The sequence below is a fragment of the Poecilia reticulata genome, chromosome 13 (genome assembly GCF_904066995.2).
Source record: "Poecilia reticulata chromosome 13, P_reticulata-male-v2, whole genome shotgun sequence".
In the NCBI taxonomy this organism is placed as follows: Eukaryota; Metazoa; Chordata; class Actinopteri; order Cyprinodontiformes; family Poeciliidae; genus Poecilia; species Poecilia reticulata.
In genome coordinates this window covers 10,695,267-10,709,402 of record NC_088842.1, presented here as the reverse complement: position 1 = coordinate 10,709,402, position 14,136 = coordinate 10,695,267, and the positions used below count along the sequence as shown (strand labels likewise).

Sequence of the window (14,136 nt, the reverse complement as noted above, 5' to 3'; positions counted from 1 at the left end):
TTATCAGGGCTAGCAAGCCTTCCCCCCTTACTCCACAACTACTAAGATACTCAAAATGTAGGAAGGGGAACAAACCATGAGAGGCAAGAAGTGAAATGAGCTGTTTGTCAAACTTAAAAAAGTAGCTTTCAACCAAAACAATCAAAGAAGTTTCAGTTTTGGTGCAGAACTTGTGTACCTCATCCAGAGCTGGATAATGCGCCTCATCTGTCGTCTAAGTCTTTCAATTGGATTTTCAATGCTAAGCCGCGTAGCCGTCCATCTCCTCTCCCAAAAGTGAGAGTTGCCCTCTTGAGTAAGGGGGAGGGGGAATTGACTGTGTGTGTTTAGTCGACACAGGCTCATCCGCTGACTGCTGTCTGACCCTGAGTTCAGCGGTACGGTTATTAATAGGCCCGGAGGCCTCAACTTCCAGGAGGCCCTCTGATCAGCTCCAGATGTGGAATGAGAGGACAAATCTGTGGGCCTATCCATGTTTCACATGAAGCAGAAAGTGGGGAGATAGGCATTTGGCGAGACTGATAAAGAGCTAGGGAGGAAGGGAGGTACGCAAGACCTTTCCACAGCAGGAGTGTGTTTTGCGAGGCTTTGTTTTCATGTGTGTGTTTTTCTTTTTTTTTTCCTTTTTTCTTCTTTCATTTATTACACTCTCTGCCCTCAGACCAAAAGACCATAAAAACGTATGGTATCACCATGGCGACCATAATAACCACCTATAAAACAGCGTGTAAACTGTGAAATAAGACAAACAGACCAGAACAGCCTTGACTGGCTGGCTGGCTGGCTGGCTGAATGGCTGCCTTCCGCCATAAAACTATTTGAGAGCCAGACTGAAGGAATGCCTCGGAGGCTGCTGTGGCTGTCACGACACATGAAAGGATTAGGCTCTGTGTTTTATCTCCTCTTTATCTGATGGTAATGGATAAGCCGAGTGTAGCCTATCATCCAACGCTTGGGCTGGGGGTTTGATGTTTTAGTAGGGTGACGGTTTGTTGAGTTGACCGCTTTGGTCTATTGATTGCTGTTTGATGGTTTTGATATGTAGGCTGCGTGGAACAGGTCAAGTCTTTTATGCAGTGAAGGCTCCAAATAGCTTTTAGCTGTCCTTCACTCCCCCCCTCTTCCCCATTACTCTAGTGGTTCGTTTGATGTTTGGATCAATCAATAGAAAGAGCCTGAGCTCTTACACATGCTTCTTCCTACTTCCCACTGAGCTCAATTCTTCCTCCTTCATTGTGCAGCCTTTATATCACATTTTCTCAACACAGAATAAATGATATAATTACAGCTCATTACTTAGCCTAACGCAGGCTAATTATTCTGTCATTATGGCAAGGATTAGCTATGCTCATTCTCTCCTTTGCACTGTTTTCCCCTCAAAAGTCATGCTAGCGGTGCAGAAAAAGTCTGGCTCATAAAGGCTGAGTAAGACAAAGCCCCTGGACATGTCCTGTTGACGTTGATCGTATAGACCGCGGGTGTCAAACTCGGTCAGACGACGAGGCCTCGCTGGGAAGTAGTGACAGCGCAGACCAGACACATTAAAGAGTCCGGGCACAGAGAGATGCCTAACCTAATGGGGCATTTTGATGTATGTCTTTTAATTTATGCAAAGAAATCAACATGCTGCTTTTATAGGCCATGGCACAGCTCATGCTGATGTGTCATCAGACGTCTAGAAAATTACTGGATACAACAGATAGACGAGGCTAAATTTAAAAGTGGGGGGGTGAGGGAGGTGGAGAGACATCATGCGGAGCAGGGTTGTGATTTATCAGAGGCACGTGAGTGATGGACACCCTCTCTTTCTTCTTTTGCTCCCTTTTTCTTTTTTTTGTTCACCCTGCCGTCTCTGTGCCAGCGGCATGAAGCCGCAGGTCGTCCTTATATAGAAGTCTAAGTGAATTACAACAAATGCAATGGGCTAACGAACTGAGAGCAGAAGAGCACTGAACACCGCGCTGTTGTCAAGGGTCGGAGGCTTTCTGGGTCAAAAATAGATGCAGATGAGTGGAGGAAGGTGTGGGTGTCTGTAGTGGGATTCTGCTGTAGCGCACCTGGGACTCTGTCATTGTCCTGTGATGCCATCTGTGATTCACATATGCAACACACCAGTACTTACGGTACATTGGTACTTATGTAGGTATTTAAGTATTTACTGTCCACTTTTAAAACTCTTCTTGAAGCACATTTTTATCCTTTGGCATTTAGCAAACATTGAGACTTTTTGCTCTTACTCTATAGCGTTTTATTGTTTCTATTGTTGTCTTTTATTTTGTCCTTTTCATATTTTGAACATTTATTGATTTTTATCTGTACAGGACTTTGTCACAGTTCCTGTTGTTTTAAAGTGCTAAAGTAGTAGCAGAAATCCATCTGTTGAAGACATCAAAAACAAGAACTCGTGTCATCTTTGATTTATAAGGACATCAACCAGCGATATGTACTTCAGTGCACATATATTTAGTTTAATATTCTGATAAAGGTTAGGTTGATTAGTATATTGGTATAATCCTGCATTTGCTGGAGTTTAAAACTTTTTCCATGAAGGAACTTGCTGTACATTTTTAGATGCTCTAGCCCTGGAAAAAAGAAATGTCAAAATGATAATCCTCAGGTCAGGCAGTAAAAAGAAAGGAAAAAAAAAAAATCAGTATAAGCCAGGAAGAGCATGTTTCTTTGAATCACTGGTTTAGTCACTTTTGTGAGATACCAGAGCGCCAGAGGAATTAAATTTATTTATTTTATTTTATTTTTATAGCTTTTTGGCAAATAAAGTAATACTGTTCTGCCCCTCCACCACTTGTTGACATACACTGCTAGTCAGCTGGTTGAATAAAGGTAAAAACGGTTTACTCCACTTAAAAGAGAAACAAATTCAGCTGTTTGGAAATTAATTATAGAAACAAAAAGAATATTAAGCATGGTTTTTGTGTTAAATGGCATCATAATTTAGAGTTAATGGCATGTGAGATCAATGGGCAGGTTCTGGACGGCACAGTCGGTGCACACTCTTCATGCCCAGTTCACCACATCAACTATATTTGCAGCTTAATCCTGTCTTTACTGTCACCGTTACTGGTGTATAAAAACCCTAGCCCGCCAGGCTTATAATACACTGGGGTAGGCCCTGCTTACAGTAACTCTGTTCTAAAACTAGGGTTGAGTTGCACAGTTGACTGCAGCCTTGCTACCTGAGCTGCCAGTCTTGTTTGCTAGAAAGAATACAAAGATGAAAAGAGCGAAGTGTCCAAATGTTTATTCTGTACTTTTACTTGAGAATCCCCGTTAAAGTATAATATATATTGCTAAATAACTTTAGCAATATAAGTAGAGAAACGACTGGTAAAACAAGATTGATTCTTTGAGATCCATCAATCAACCGTCCAAAGTTCAGAACGTGCCAGTTTCCCTGATTGGTAAAATCAGATTAAAATCAGATTTTGATTATATCTGGTTCTGTTCATTAAGTAAATCACAACTGGAAGAATAAATGACTTTTGATCTATAAACATATCAGATAGCAAATACATGGGCTTTTTCTTTTCTATAATAAATACCAAATAAAGGTTGGACTATATATTTATGCTGTTGCTTTCTGATCCAAAAAAAAATCTGTGGCACTGATCAGTTAATGTCAAGTTTCCACCATTTGCATTTCACGTTATGTCAACTGTTAGCACTACTAAGTTCACAGCCTTGGGTCTCAGGCCTGTATATGTGCTGTAGGGCCTAGAGAGTCCTTGTCCTCCCCCTCCTCTGGACTTGATTAATCCCTATCACCCCCCCCCCTACTCTATGATCGCGTTTCCATTTTTTCTAGTCTGTATCTGTTCCTTCATCCCCTCCCCAATCTTCCCCTCACTGGCACAGAATGGCTTCCTGGCAGAATGGAGGCATTAATTCAGGGATGAGAGGTGTGATACTCTCTCTCCCTCTTTCTCTCTCTCGCTGTGTCTCTCCGGTTCTCTTTCTCTCCACCGGTGTTGCGTTTGTAACGCCTGGCCTTTATCGTAGCCGAAACAGCTCACTACCCTCTGATCCTATCTCGGATCTCAATATCCTCGCCGTTCCACCCTGTAAACGCAGGGATGAAAAATCTTGCCCTTTCACCAATGCATTACATCCCAGCATATCGCCGTATTACCCCCCCCCCCCCCCCCCCCCCTTCCACCCCCTTCCTCCCATCGCGCTCTCCATACCACTCACCCTTTGTGACACGGGCCTCCAGCGAAATTCGAACTCCGCAAAATGAGACCAAGTGAGCTGCACTTCCTTTACGCCAGAAACCATCTTAGTCTCATTATATTTGTATTTAGGCCCAGCGCAGGCCCTTGAATCTCCCTTGTCAGACAATAGGTCAGGCAAAATAATGACTCGCTCTCTGTAAGCTTCAAGAGAGTTAAGGCTTTGGATGTAGGGGAGATAAAACAACAACCGGTCTCTCAGAAGAGAAACATGGATCAATACAAACGAAGCGGCGGTGTAAAAAGGCTGTTTTTGATCCGGGCTTGCGTCAGCACGGCCGAGGTGAGTCTTGACAGCTCCCGCGCTGTTGGTAGATATGGATCTGTGTTCAAAAAAAGGAGCAAAACGCTCAGGGAGCACAAGCGTCTTGTTAGGCTGTGGAGCGTCAGGCCTCCCCCCTCCCCCTCCCCGTTCCCCAACCGCCCCGCGTGCAAACACACGGGCTGAAATCGTCATTGCACTGAAACTGTAGCGTTGGCTTGAAAACTTTGTGGCTTTTTACTCCAAAGTAGGGTAGAGGAAAAGCAAAAATGGAGGATAAGACTTGTGGTTTGTTTTCGAAAGCGGCGTCTGCTGGCATATTTAAAGCTCTCTAACCTGCTATGTAAAAGGTAGGTAGGAAGGGAAACGAGCAAGGATGGCAGGCTCTTATCTTTGCTGCTGTTATGTTTTGGGGGGTAGGGGGGCGTGCCTGTGATCTGCGATCGTGTACTGTGTCGTCGTAGCGAGTGTGCCTGTCGCTCCTGACTGAGCCGCCACCCCACAGCTCCTCCACACATACACACAGAGTAGGTTTTGGCAGACAGAACGAGTCAGCCGCCGTGGAGCTGGAACGCTGTACCGGGTGAAAGAGTGGGGGCGGGGTTGAAAGGTAGGCTTCGTAGATCTTTAGATAAGACATCTTTCCAGACGCCTTTACTGTTTACTATCATAACCGCATAACAGCCTCAGACATGTTGGAGATGAAAGGAAAGATTAGTGACTGCTCTTGCAGGATAAAAAAAAGAACTTCATCTCTTAAACATCTGTGTCATGATGCCAAGTACAAAGGCTGTAAAAGGCTCCTCACTTTGTAATAAAAACTTGACGTCTTTATTTTCATATTAGTTTCCTCTGTAGTGGCGCTTCTATGGTAACCACTCCTAAAGTGCATGTGTTTTTTAATATCCCTTAAATTTAGAGCTTCTACTGTAGATGTTAAACTTGTAGGTGATGGCCTGCAGCATGTATGGATCAAAGGAATAGTATTTTTATTGACAATTTCAAATGATTGTAAAGCTTTCATGTGCTGATAGAAAATTTAATCGATTCTGACTTTGCTTTAAGAAGTATGATGTCAGAAGTGTGGCAAAACTGTTTTTATCTTCTGGCCTTCTGCTATTATTGAGAATGAATCGTTAAAATGGTATTGGGAGCGGAGACGGTGTGTGAGGGACCAATTTCACTATACCAGGGTTTTACCGTTTAAAAACGTAGAATGAGTTGGAGTCAATATTTTAATGACTTTAGCATCTCATTCTGCCAGTTAGCATAGCTAGCTTAGGAAAAAAGTACGGTTTTGTGCCCATATTAGAATTTTTTATTTTTATTTGGGTTCTTTGAAGTGAGGTTCTGTGATTATTGACAAATGTTTGCTTAGCTTTAGTAGAAAGGTGTTTTATCATTGTAAGCATCAGCTGCCATTGAGTCTATCAGGATGATTTCTAATTCACCAACCTGCTGGTTTGATGCTCAATGTAATGCCACACAAGAACAGGAACTTTGTTCAGCTGAACAAAACGCCACCAAACCTGACAATGGTTCCTTGTGAAATTAGATAAATACATATATAGTTGTGTCTTGCTGATATATACGTTTTAGTTTCAACAAGATTTGTTTGCTTTTTATAAACTCAGTGGCTTCTTTCTACTATAGATAAGGGAAGTATTACTGATGGTAATAATCTGAACTAACTTTTAATGCAAGATTTCGAAAAGGCTGCCAATATTTTAAATCCAGAACATTCCTTGACAAACGCTGATTGAAAGCATGTCTAGTAGTGCAACTGTATTGTGGTCTAGTCAACCTTCTTGTTCTTTGCTGAAAGTATTGCTCTCCTTCTGGCTGAATGAAACACATATTTCAACATATAATACAAAATAAAGTTTTCTGTGAAGAAGCGTCCTAAACCTCTGAACTTCTTTGACTTCATTTTCAACACCTGATTGTGAAAAGTCTTCACTCAAAAAGCAGCATCCACACCAAATCAATTCGCATAAAAATCTTGATGACTTTTGGCATCCATTTTGTAATAACGTGGGATGTCCTGACGCCACCATGCAGTCGGTACTGGAATGTTCTCGTGGTGGAAAGCACTAAAACAAAGTGGACACAACAAAAATAAAAGAGAGAGGTTCAACTGAAACCTGCCTTAATTGAAGTAAAAAATGCAAATACACACAGCCAAAGTACGCCATGCCATCCTGTAAGTTCTGCACTTAAAAGGCTTTGCCACCACTTTACCTACAGACTAAAAAGAAAGTCGTGACACGCCAGTGCCTTAACCAAGATGACCAAAGTGGAAGTAACATGTGGCACTACTTGCAACAGTTCCCTCTAAATACGGATTAATGTTTGAAACTTTATAAATGTGACAAAGACACTTTAATGTCTCATTTGTCATTTTGTTTTGCAAAGCAGACAGGAGAAGATCACGAGGATGCTTTCCAAACTTTTAGATTGAAGCAGAAATCTTTGAGTAACAAATTTGAATGGAAGGTCCACTTTTAATTGAATTGTGGCCTCAGACCTCAGAATCAGAATTGAATTGAATCTTGATGGTAAAAGATTCCCACCGTGGTGTTTAGAGGTACACAATATCAGGAAATCATGTGATATGCAAACATGTTGGTGAATGTTTCTATGTCTGTGTGATTTGCAATAGATAAGTACTTGACGTCGTTCCATTTTTGATTTATGCGTCCCTGGATAATGAGTAGCATTTTATTTGTATGTTGTGGCGTACTATTTATTGCAATCAAAGTGGTTATTATTGCACACAATGACCATAAATTTAGGAGCCCTTTTGTTACCATGATCTGATAGCACAGGCAATAAGCAATTAATTAATTGCATGATGAATTAGAATGAACTTGATAATTTTCATTCTGATGATGAATATTTTTTGAAGGGTGATGTTTTTGGAGACTTTATAAATCATTCTATTTACGATTTTTTGGTTTTAAGTGGTGTTTTCATTTTAATTATCTTTGCTTGTCAGGTTTTTATCTTGGGTATTCAAAACATCTTCCAGTTCCAGTGTTTGACACTTACTTGTATTTGAGAGGACAAACTTGCATTATTGTGTCATTATCAGTATATTACTTGAAAATGGTCTCTCAACATGATCATTTATCGCAATTATTTCTGGGGCAATTTAACGTACGGTGAAATATATCGTGACGGACCTAAATTTGTGTTCCCTGATAGACTGAAACTGGACTGTTGTATTCAATCTCCAGTCAAATTGTAAAGGCAGACAACTCGTAACTTATTACAACAGATATAGTTTTTTGTGGGATTCACATTCCCAGTTATTCTCCGGAGCATCAGGCCTAACTCCAGGCTGCGTGTGATCTCCTCCTCCTTGCCTTAAACTCCTGATCACCGTGTCGGTACAGACAGCAGCTGCAGATTGACTTCATACTGTGTACATAACAATGACTTTGTTGTCATTCCAGCAGCTTATCGGGCTCGTCATCGTCGGTGGGTGAGGGCAGAAGGAATTCCACAAAGTTTTGATACCAATTAAAGTGCGTCTGTCTCCCGTTATCTCATTTAGGCTGAAGTCAATATGATTGGCATAATCAGACATGCCTGATTGGGGCCTCCCATTTAATTAATCAGTCGCACTGTATCATCACCTGTGGCTCATTAGAGTAATTAGACAGAATTAGTCAGATAGACGGCCTCTCTCTGCCTGCACATGAGTGGAAGGAATTGCATTAGGAGGGCTGAGCACACAGACGTACACCTAAGTTCTGATAGCCGTCGGTAATGGGATTTGTTTACCCGTGACTGTTATCAACGACGAGTATTATTTTTTTTTATTTACTCTTCCCCCCCTCACAGCAGTAGATGGAGAGATACTCGTTTCCAAAATGGCCCCAGCCTCCCCTGCCTAGCTGCAAACAAGTGCGCCCCATGCCAGATTTCGCCGGGGCGAAACATGTTCGCCGACTTCCTCTTCTGAAGCCTGGTTCAAAAGAACACGGAGAAACTGGGCGCGCCAAACTCGCTGCGGAGGGCCCGCCTGTGCGCTCATGTGAGAGCACACGCGTGCGGAGCAGCGTGCGAGAGAGGCTTCTTGGCCAAGTCGGTGTTGAAGTCTCTCGAGGGAGTGTTGGCAATCTGTTCCAATCGTCTTTACAGCTGACCAGACGACCAAATGAACCAGGACAGGGACCGCTGCTGTGGGCCAGTCCGGCCAACCCCAAGCAAGGGCTGTTGCAGCAATCACGCAGACATTACAGCCCACTTAATGCTCTCCTGCACACACACACACACGCACGCGCGCACACACACACACACACACACACATTTCGTCCTCCGCTGAACTAGTCGGTGCAGACTTTACCGAGCTTTGCTCCATTTAAAAATAGAGCTGGAGCTCATTTGAATAGTTTTTTTTTTCTAAATAAAAATCCTAGTAAAATTTTATTGTTTTTCAGATTTTAAAGACTTTAACGACTAAAGAACCAGAGGATCGTTTAACACACAGAATCCCCGAACATGGTAGATCGTGCCTCGACTGAAAAAATACCACATTCTTGTGGTAATAAAACAAAGCTTTAAAAACAACAATATAAAAGTAGTAGAAGACGTGGTGTAGAAAGTATTCCTTTCTGCTCACAAGAAGATGGTTATAGCTGGTTAATTAGCCAGGCGGTCTGTTTTGGTGCGAGTTTGATGCTTGTAGTTTTGCCAACTGCACCTTTTATTTTAAACAAATAGTGATACCTTTTTTAAACAGATTGATGGGTTGACTTGTAAAATTCCAGAAAATATAAAAAGCTAGAACAGGAGAAATGTGGAGCCCTTCAACACCTGCACATTTGATTTCCAGAACCCCGCCGGACTGTTGAGGATGCATTTTTGAGTCCAGTGCACTTTAGTTTCCACACCATAAATGTAGATGTCTTTTAGGGAAAACTTTTTCAAACAGTAAAGAGAGTCTTATTTTCAGTGCTTTACACCATAAATGCGTAATACAGTAACTAATTGTGAATCAAGTAATAAACATCATATTTTGTCAAATGACACCATCAGCTTTCTTTAGCATCTTATTGAAAGGATTTAAAATCATAGGAACAGTACAGAGAGACGTCTCGGAGGCTTTTGAAACTGTACATTTTCAAAACTTTATATTTAGCAGACACGTGACTTTCAGGTATTATTAACGGCTTGTCTTGGTAATTATTGAAGATTCACTCTCATCTACACGAGGCTTCTTTTTCCTGAAAGCTTTTTCTCTAATATAAAACACATTCTACAAACTGCTTAATTTTTTTTGGGGGGGGGGGTTAGTAGTTTGACTGCTTGACATGAAAAGTTTAATTATTGATATCAAATCGGTGAAAAAGAAAATCTTGGTGGCATTCCAGATGACTTTGAAGCATTTTGTTTGACATCAACAGTTCTGTCTGGTACAAGTTAGAGAAGTGCGTTTGCAGACTCGATTTGAATAGAGGCAGAAAATAAGAAAACGACTTGTTTAACACGCCTCATATGACTTAAGCTTGACCTAATTACAGATCAATGGGTCTGGATCCGCTCCCCTCTTCTCTAAAACTGATCTTCGTTATTCTGAAAACCAAGTTTGTCCTGTTGACCTCTTTGCCGGCTGCTACAAATTCGTTTTGGCCTGTCCGTGCTCACTGTTTATAAAAATGAAAGGTCCTCATCTTTCTGTTTAGCCATCTGTTAATTAAGCTATCTGCTATATTTAGCCTCAGCAGTAATATCAGCTCCAAAGTGGGTGCGAGGAAGGATCAGTCAGCTGGAACGGCTGGCCACCCAGTCCACGCTGCAAAAGTATTAGAACGGTTGGATGTAAGAGGTTAGAAATTAACGCGTATGTCTTGAAAACCTAAACCCTTCCGCGGAGCGATATTGCTAAAATGTAAAAATATAACCTTTCAGGAAAACGGTGTGTTTTATATGCCAGTGTTCCAATATCAATATCTGTTTTAAGCAACTTAAGATTGAGGTTTGTCTCCAGCTGAACTTTATTATACAAACACAGTAAGAATAAAGAAAATTAGCCTGTGACATGGTTCTTGTAAAAGCTCACTTTGTTGGGTACACATGGAGGCACTAAAAAACTAATTCCAGAAAGTGTGCGTCTGTTTTTCCTTATTAAAAAACATTGTTTGCATCACAGCGGTCTGGGCTTTTAGGCGGATATTGTCTCTATTTTTTTTTTTTCTCCCAGTGCATGTAATGCAAAAACTGCATTAGGCAGAGAAAACACCAAAGCCTACTTTTTCACTAGTTAGCCTCGGATGCATACAATTGTTTAGAATTTTTTTAATACGTGATTTAATGTGGAAGAATAATGTCTGGAAAGAGGGATTGTGAACTTTCGGAAGTCACGCTTCATTGACAAAGCAAGTGTAAAGTCTACCGTGGCCCGCTGATGTGGGCGTATAGTTTGCTGCATAGTCAAAACCTGATTGAGTCCAAGGGTTACATTTTTTGTTAGCTTAAAAAAATGTTTTAACCAACACCTGGCACCGACCCAATCCCTTTGTGACGTGATGTGTTTAGCTTGATGCTGAGAATTCCTTTGGAAATGGGGATCTGGTGTTGGAATATGCGCCGTGCATTGAGGCGGGATTAAAGTGAATTGAGGGCGTTGGGGATTGGCACATGACCTTCTGAAGCAGAGCTCTACTTTTGGACCAGGCTTATTTTTAGATGCATCGATCAGCCGTTCCATGGCCGATGCACAGTTCTGCATTTGAGGGTTAACCGGAGAAATTCTCATTGCGATTATTTTTATTCCAAGGACTGCAAAGCATAAATGGGTAAAAATCTTCAGCATACGTCAGTCCTGAATACAACAGGAAGTGAAAGAGTCACAAGAATATCCCGATTTATGCACAAGAGCATTTATCTCTAACCTTTATTAGGATTTGCAGAAATGCATCAGTACTTCTGCAAAGTGGTATGATGTGAGCTCTTGGTATAAATGAATTTAGTAAAGGGGGAAATATTTGACATTGTTTACACTTACATTAAAAAACTGGCCAAATTATAGGTTTGCCTACTATATAAATGTTTCATTGATCTCCATTCTTTGTAGGCTTCAGGGGAACTTTATAATATACTGTAGATACACCAATAAATCAGAAATGATTGTGAATTCCCCTATGTTTTCTCTATCTTTCTTTTTCTTCTGCTCATTAAATTAATCAAAATTAAGACTTCCCACCATTTTTGCTCTATAAACACATCAAAGTGTAGCTTTTACTTTAATGCACAAATTTGATAAAAAAGAAAAAAAATGTTTGGGGAATCGAGCTTTGATACATATGTTTAGGATTATCTTTTATTTCCTTCTTTTTCATTGTTTTACTGCATTCAAATCAATTACCTCTATCAAAGAAATCTGCAGTACACTTTTTTTCAGACTCGGCAGTGAGATCAGACTTATGTACTACTAGCCAGGATTTGACACATCTGTACTCACTATATCTCTATTTCTAGGCTACATTTAGGTGAATGATGGATGATTATTCCATTTAAATTAAGATCTGGTTCAAACTACTGGTACTAATTATTTAGACATTGTTTAAAGAACAACAAGAACAATTATTTTTTTATCAAAATAAAATCTTGATGTAGTCGATACTGGAAAAATGAGTCATTCAGACATACTCGATAGCGTTCAAGTCACAATTTTAACTATATTTGCCCAAATTGTTGCCTTAATTTGCTGCAGGTTTTAAACTGCATCATGTCGAACATCCAGAGAAACGTAAAATTCTCTTTATCTGACCAACAGCGTTGTAAGGAGGTACTGATGAGGACTGCCACATGCTAGCAGCACTAACGCTAAAAGCTAACATTATTGTTTTTACTTTCATTTTACTTTACTTTAGAATGATTCTTTAATTTTGTTCCTCTAATTTTAGAGGCAAATTGACAGATAAATAGCAAAAAAAGCTCAATATGAGCCAGTATAATATATTTTTCAGCATCTTTGTTGTTGTTTTTTTTATCAGATCCCCATCCAGGTAGTGGAGCACCCAGTTTCTGACAATTAATTTCAAGTGATAAAAAAAAAACAAAAAAAAAACGTGTTAGGCTCCTCCTTCCGCCATGCTTTGCACAAGCTCCTGCGTACGCTCGAGTTCACTTACACATAGCGCAGCTGCTCCATGGCCACAGGCAGACAGCCTGCTACATCAACTGCACCATGGGCAGCAAGAGCAAGATGGCGTGTAAGCAAGTTTTTTTTTTTTTGTACCAAGGCTATATCAGCGGTCTGTCAAAGAATATATGCTTTTTTTTTTTTTTTTTCCTTATCCCGGTTTGTGAATAAAACAGAAATAGCGGCTGGCCAGGGAATTAAACTTAATGCTGATGAAGGCAAATCTACTAATTAGTACTTGATCACGCCATTTCTTTAGAGGATTGTATTGTGTGTTTTCGATGGGGTGTGGTGGGATATATATGCATGAGTGTGTTTTGGGACCTTGTCAGCGGACTGGGCCACAAGGGCCCCTGTGGTAATGTGTGTATTAAATGATTAGTGCGTTAGTTAGCATAACGGCCCTTCAGCACCATTTAATCACTCTCAGGGGTGGGCGTCCTCACAGGGGGTGGATGGAAGAGTTTTGTGGTGGTGGTGGGAAGTGTGGGAGGAGGAAGGGGGACTAAGGAGCGAAGCGCACGGTGCAGGAAACTGAGGAGACTAAACTCAGGAACTGCTGGTTGAATGAGTGAGTGGATGATCTGTGGAGAGGCTGCAGGGGGAGAGAAAAAAAAGAAGAAAAAAAGAGAGGGAGGGCAGGAATCCAACAGCAACATAATCCGGCAATTGCCACACAGTCAGCAAAGAGAGATACAATCGGTACAAGTCTTGAACGTGTTGTTAATGTCAGAATTGTACCCATCGTCTGGAACAAGGCCCGTGAATGGCTATTAATAACAATGCAAAATAAATGTGGTTAAAGGCGGGGCTGAGATCATCCTTGACGACGCTGTTTTAGATAATTGTTGCCGTTGTTATGTTACTCAGAGCGGAGGAGTCGTCTGGGGCTCACAGTTAATAATCGCTGAGAACTGCCTTGAATTTGCTGCCATTTGCTACACAGGTTTACACGGCCGACATAATTGTATTTTATGAACTGACAGGCTGGATGACTAAGATGTTACAGCCAGGAAGAGCAGATCCTGTAACAGTTTTTTTTTTATTTAATTTTTTTATTATTTTTGGGTGGAGAAAGGTGTTGCGGTGCTGTCCTCTGGGTGGCTTGTTAGATGGTCGTGCTGCTGTTTAAGTGTCTTGTGTATGTTTGCGGTGTCTGCTTTAATGATTTTGTTTTAACATTGATGGTGCTGTGCGCCAAACAAACTAGAGCAATAAATACAAATTTGTGTTTTTGGGTTACAGAAAGAACTAGATGCCACCGCCACACAGCTTGCCAACAGACAGGATGAGAGCGAGCAGTCAAGAAAGAAACTCATCGACCTGAGCCGCGAGTTCAAAAAGACGACGCCAGAGGTGAGACGGCTGAACCCACACTAATCTTTTATGCAGCCATACATGATAAATTTGTATGTCGTTGAAAGTTTTGTTGAGATAAGCAAGTCATATATGACGTCTGAGATTAGGATATT

General features: G+C 41.0%; 1 protein-coding gene across 5 annotated transcripts in view; it reads left to right on the top strand.

Moving 5' to 3' along the window:
- The window catches only part of cux1b (cut-like homeobox 1b), a 105,667-nt gene that overhangs the window by 19,892 nt on the left and 71,639 nt on the right, over positions 1-14,136 (top strand). For all 5 annotated transcript variants that reach the window (XM_008425799.3, XM_081615038.1, XM_081615040.1 and 2 more), the window contains exon 2: positions 13,910-14,020. In XM_008425799.3, coding sequence (XP_008424021.1) covers positions 13,910-14,020 — 111 coding nt within the window. The remainder of the gene's footprint in view (positions 1-13,909; positions 14,021-14,136) is intronic.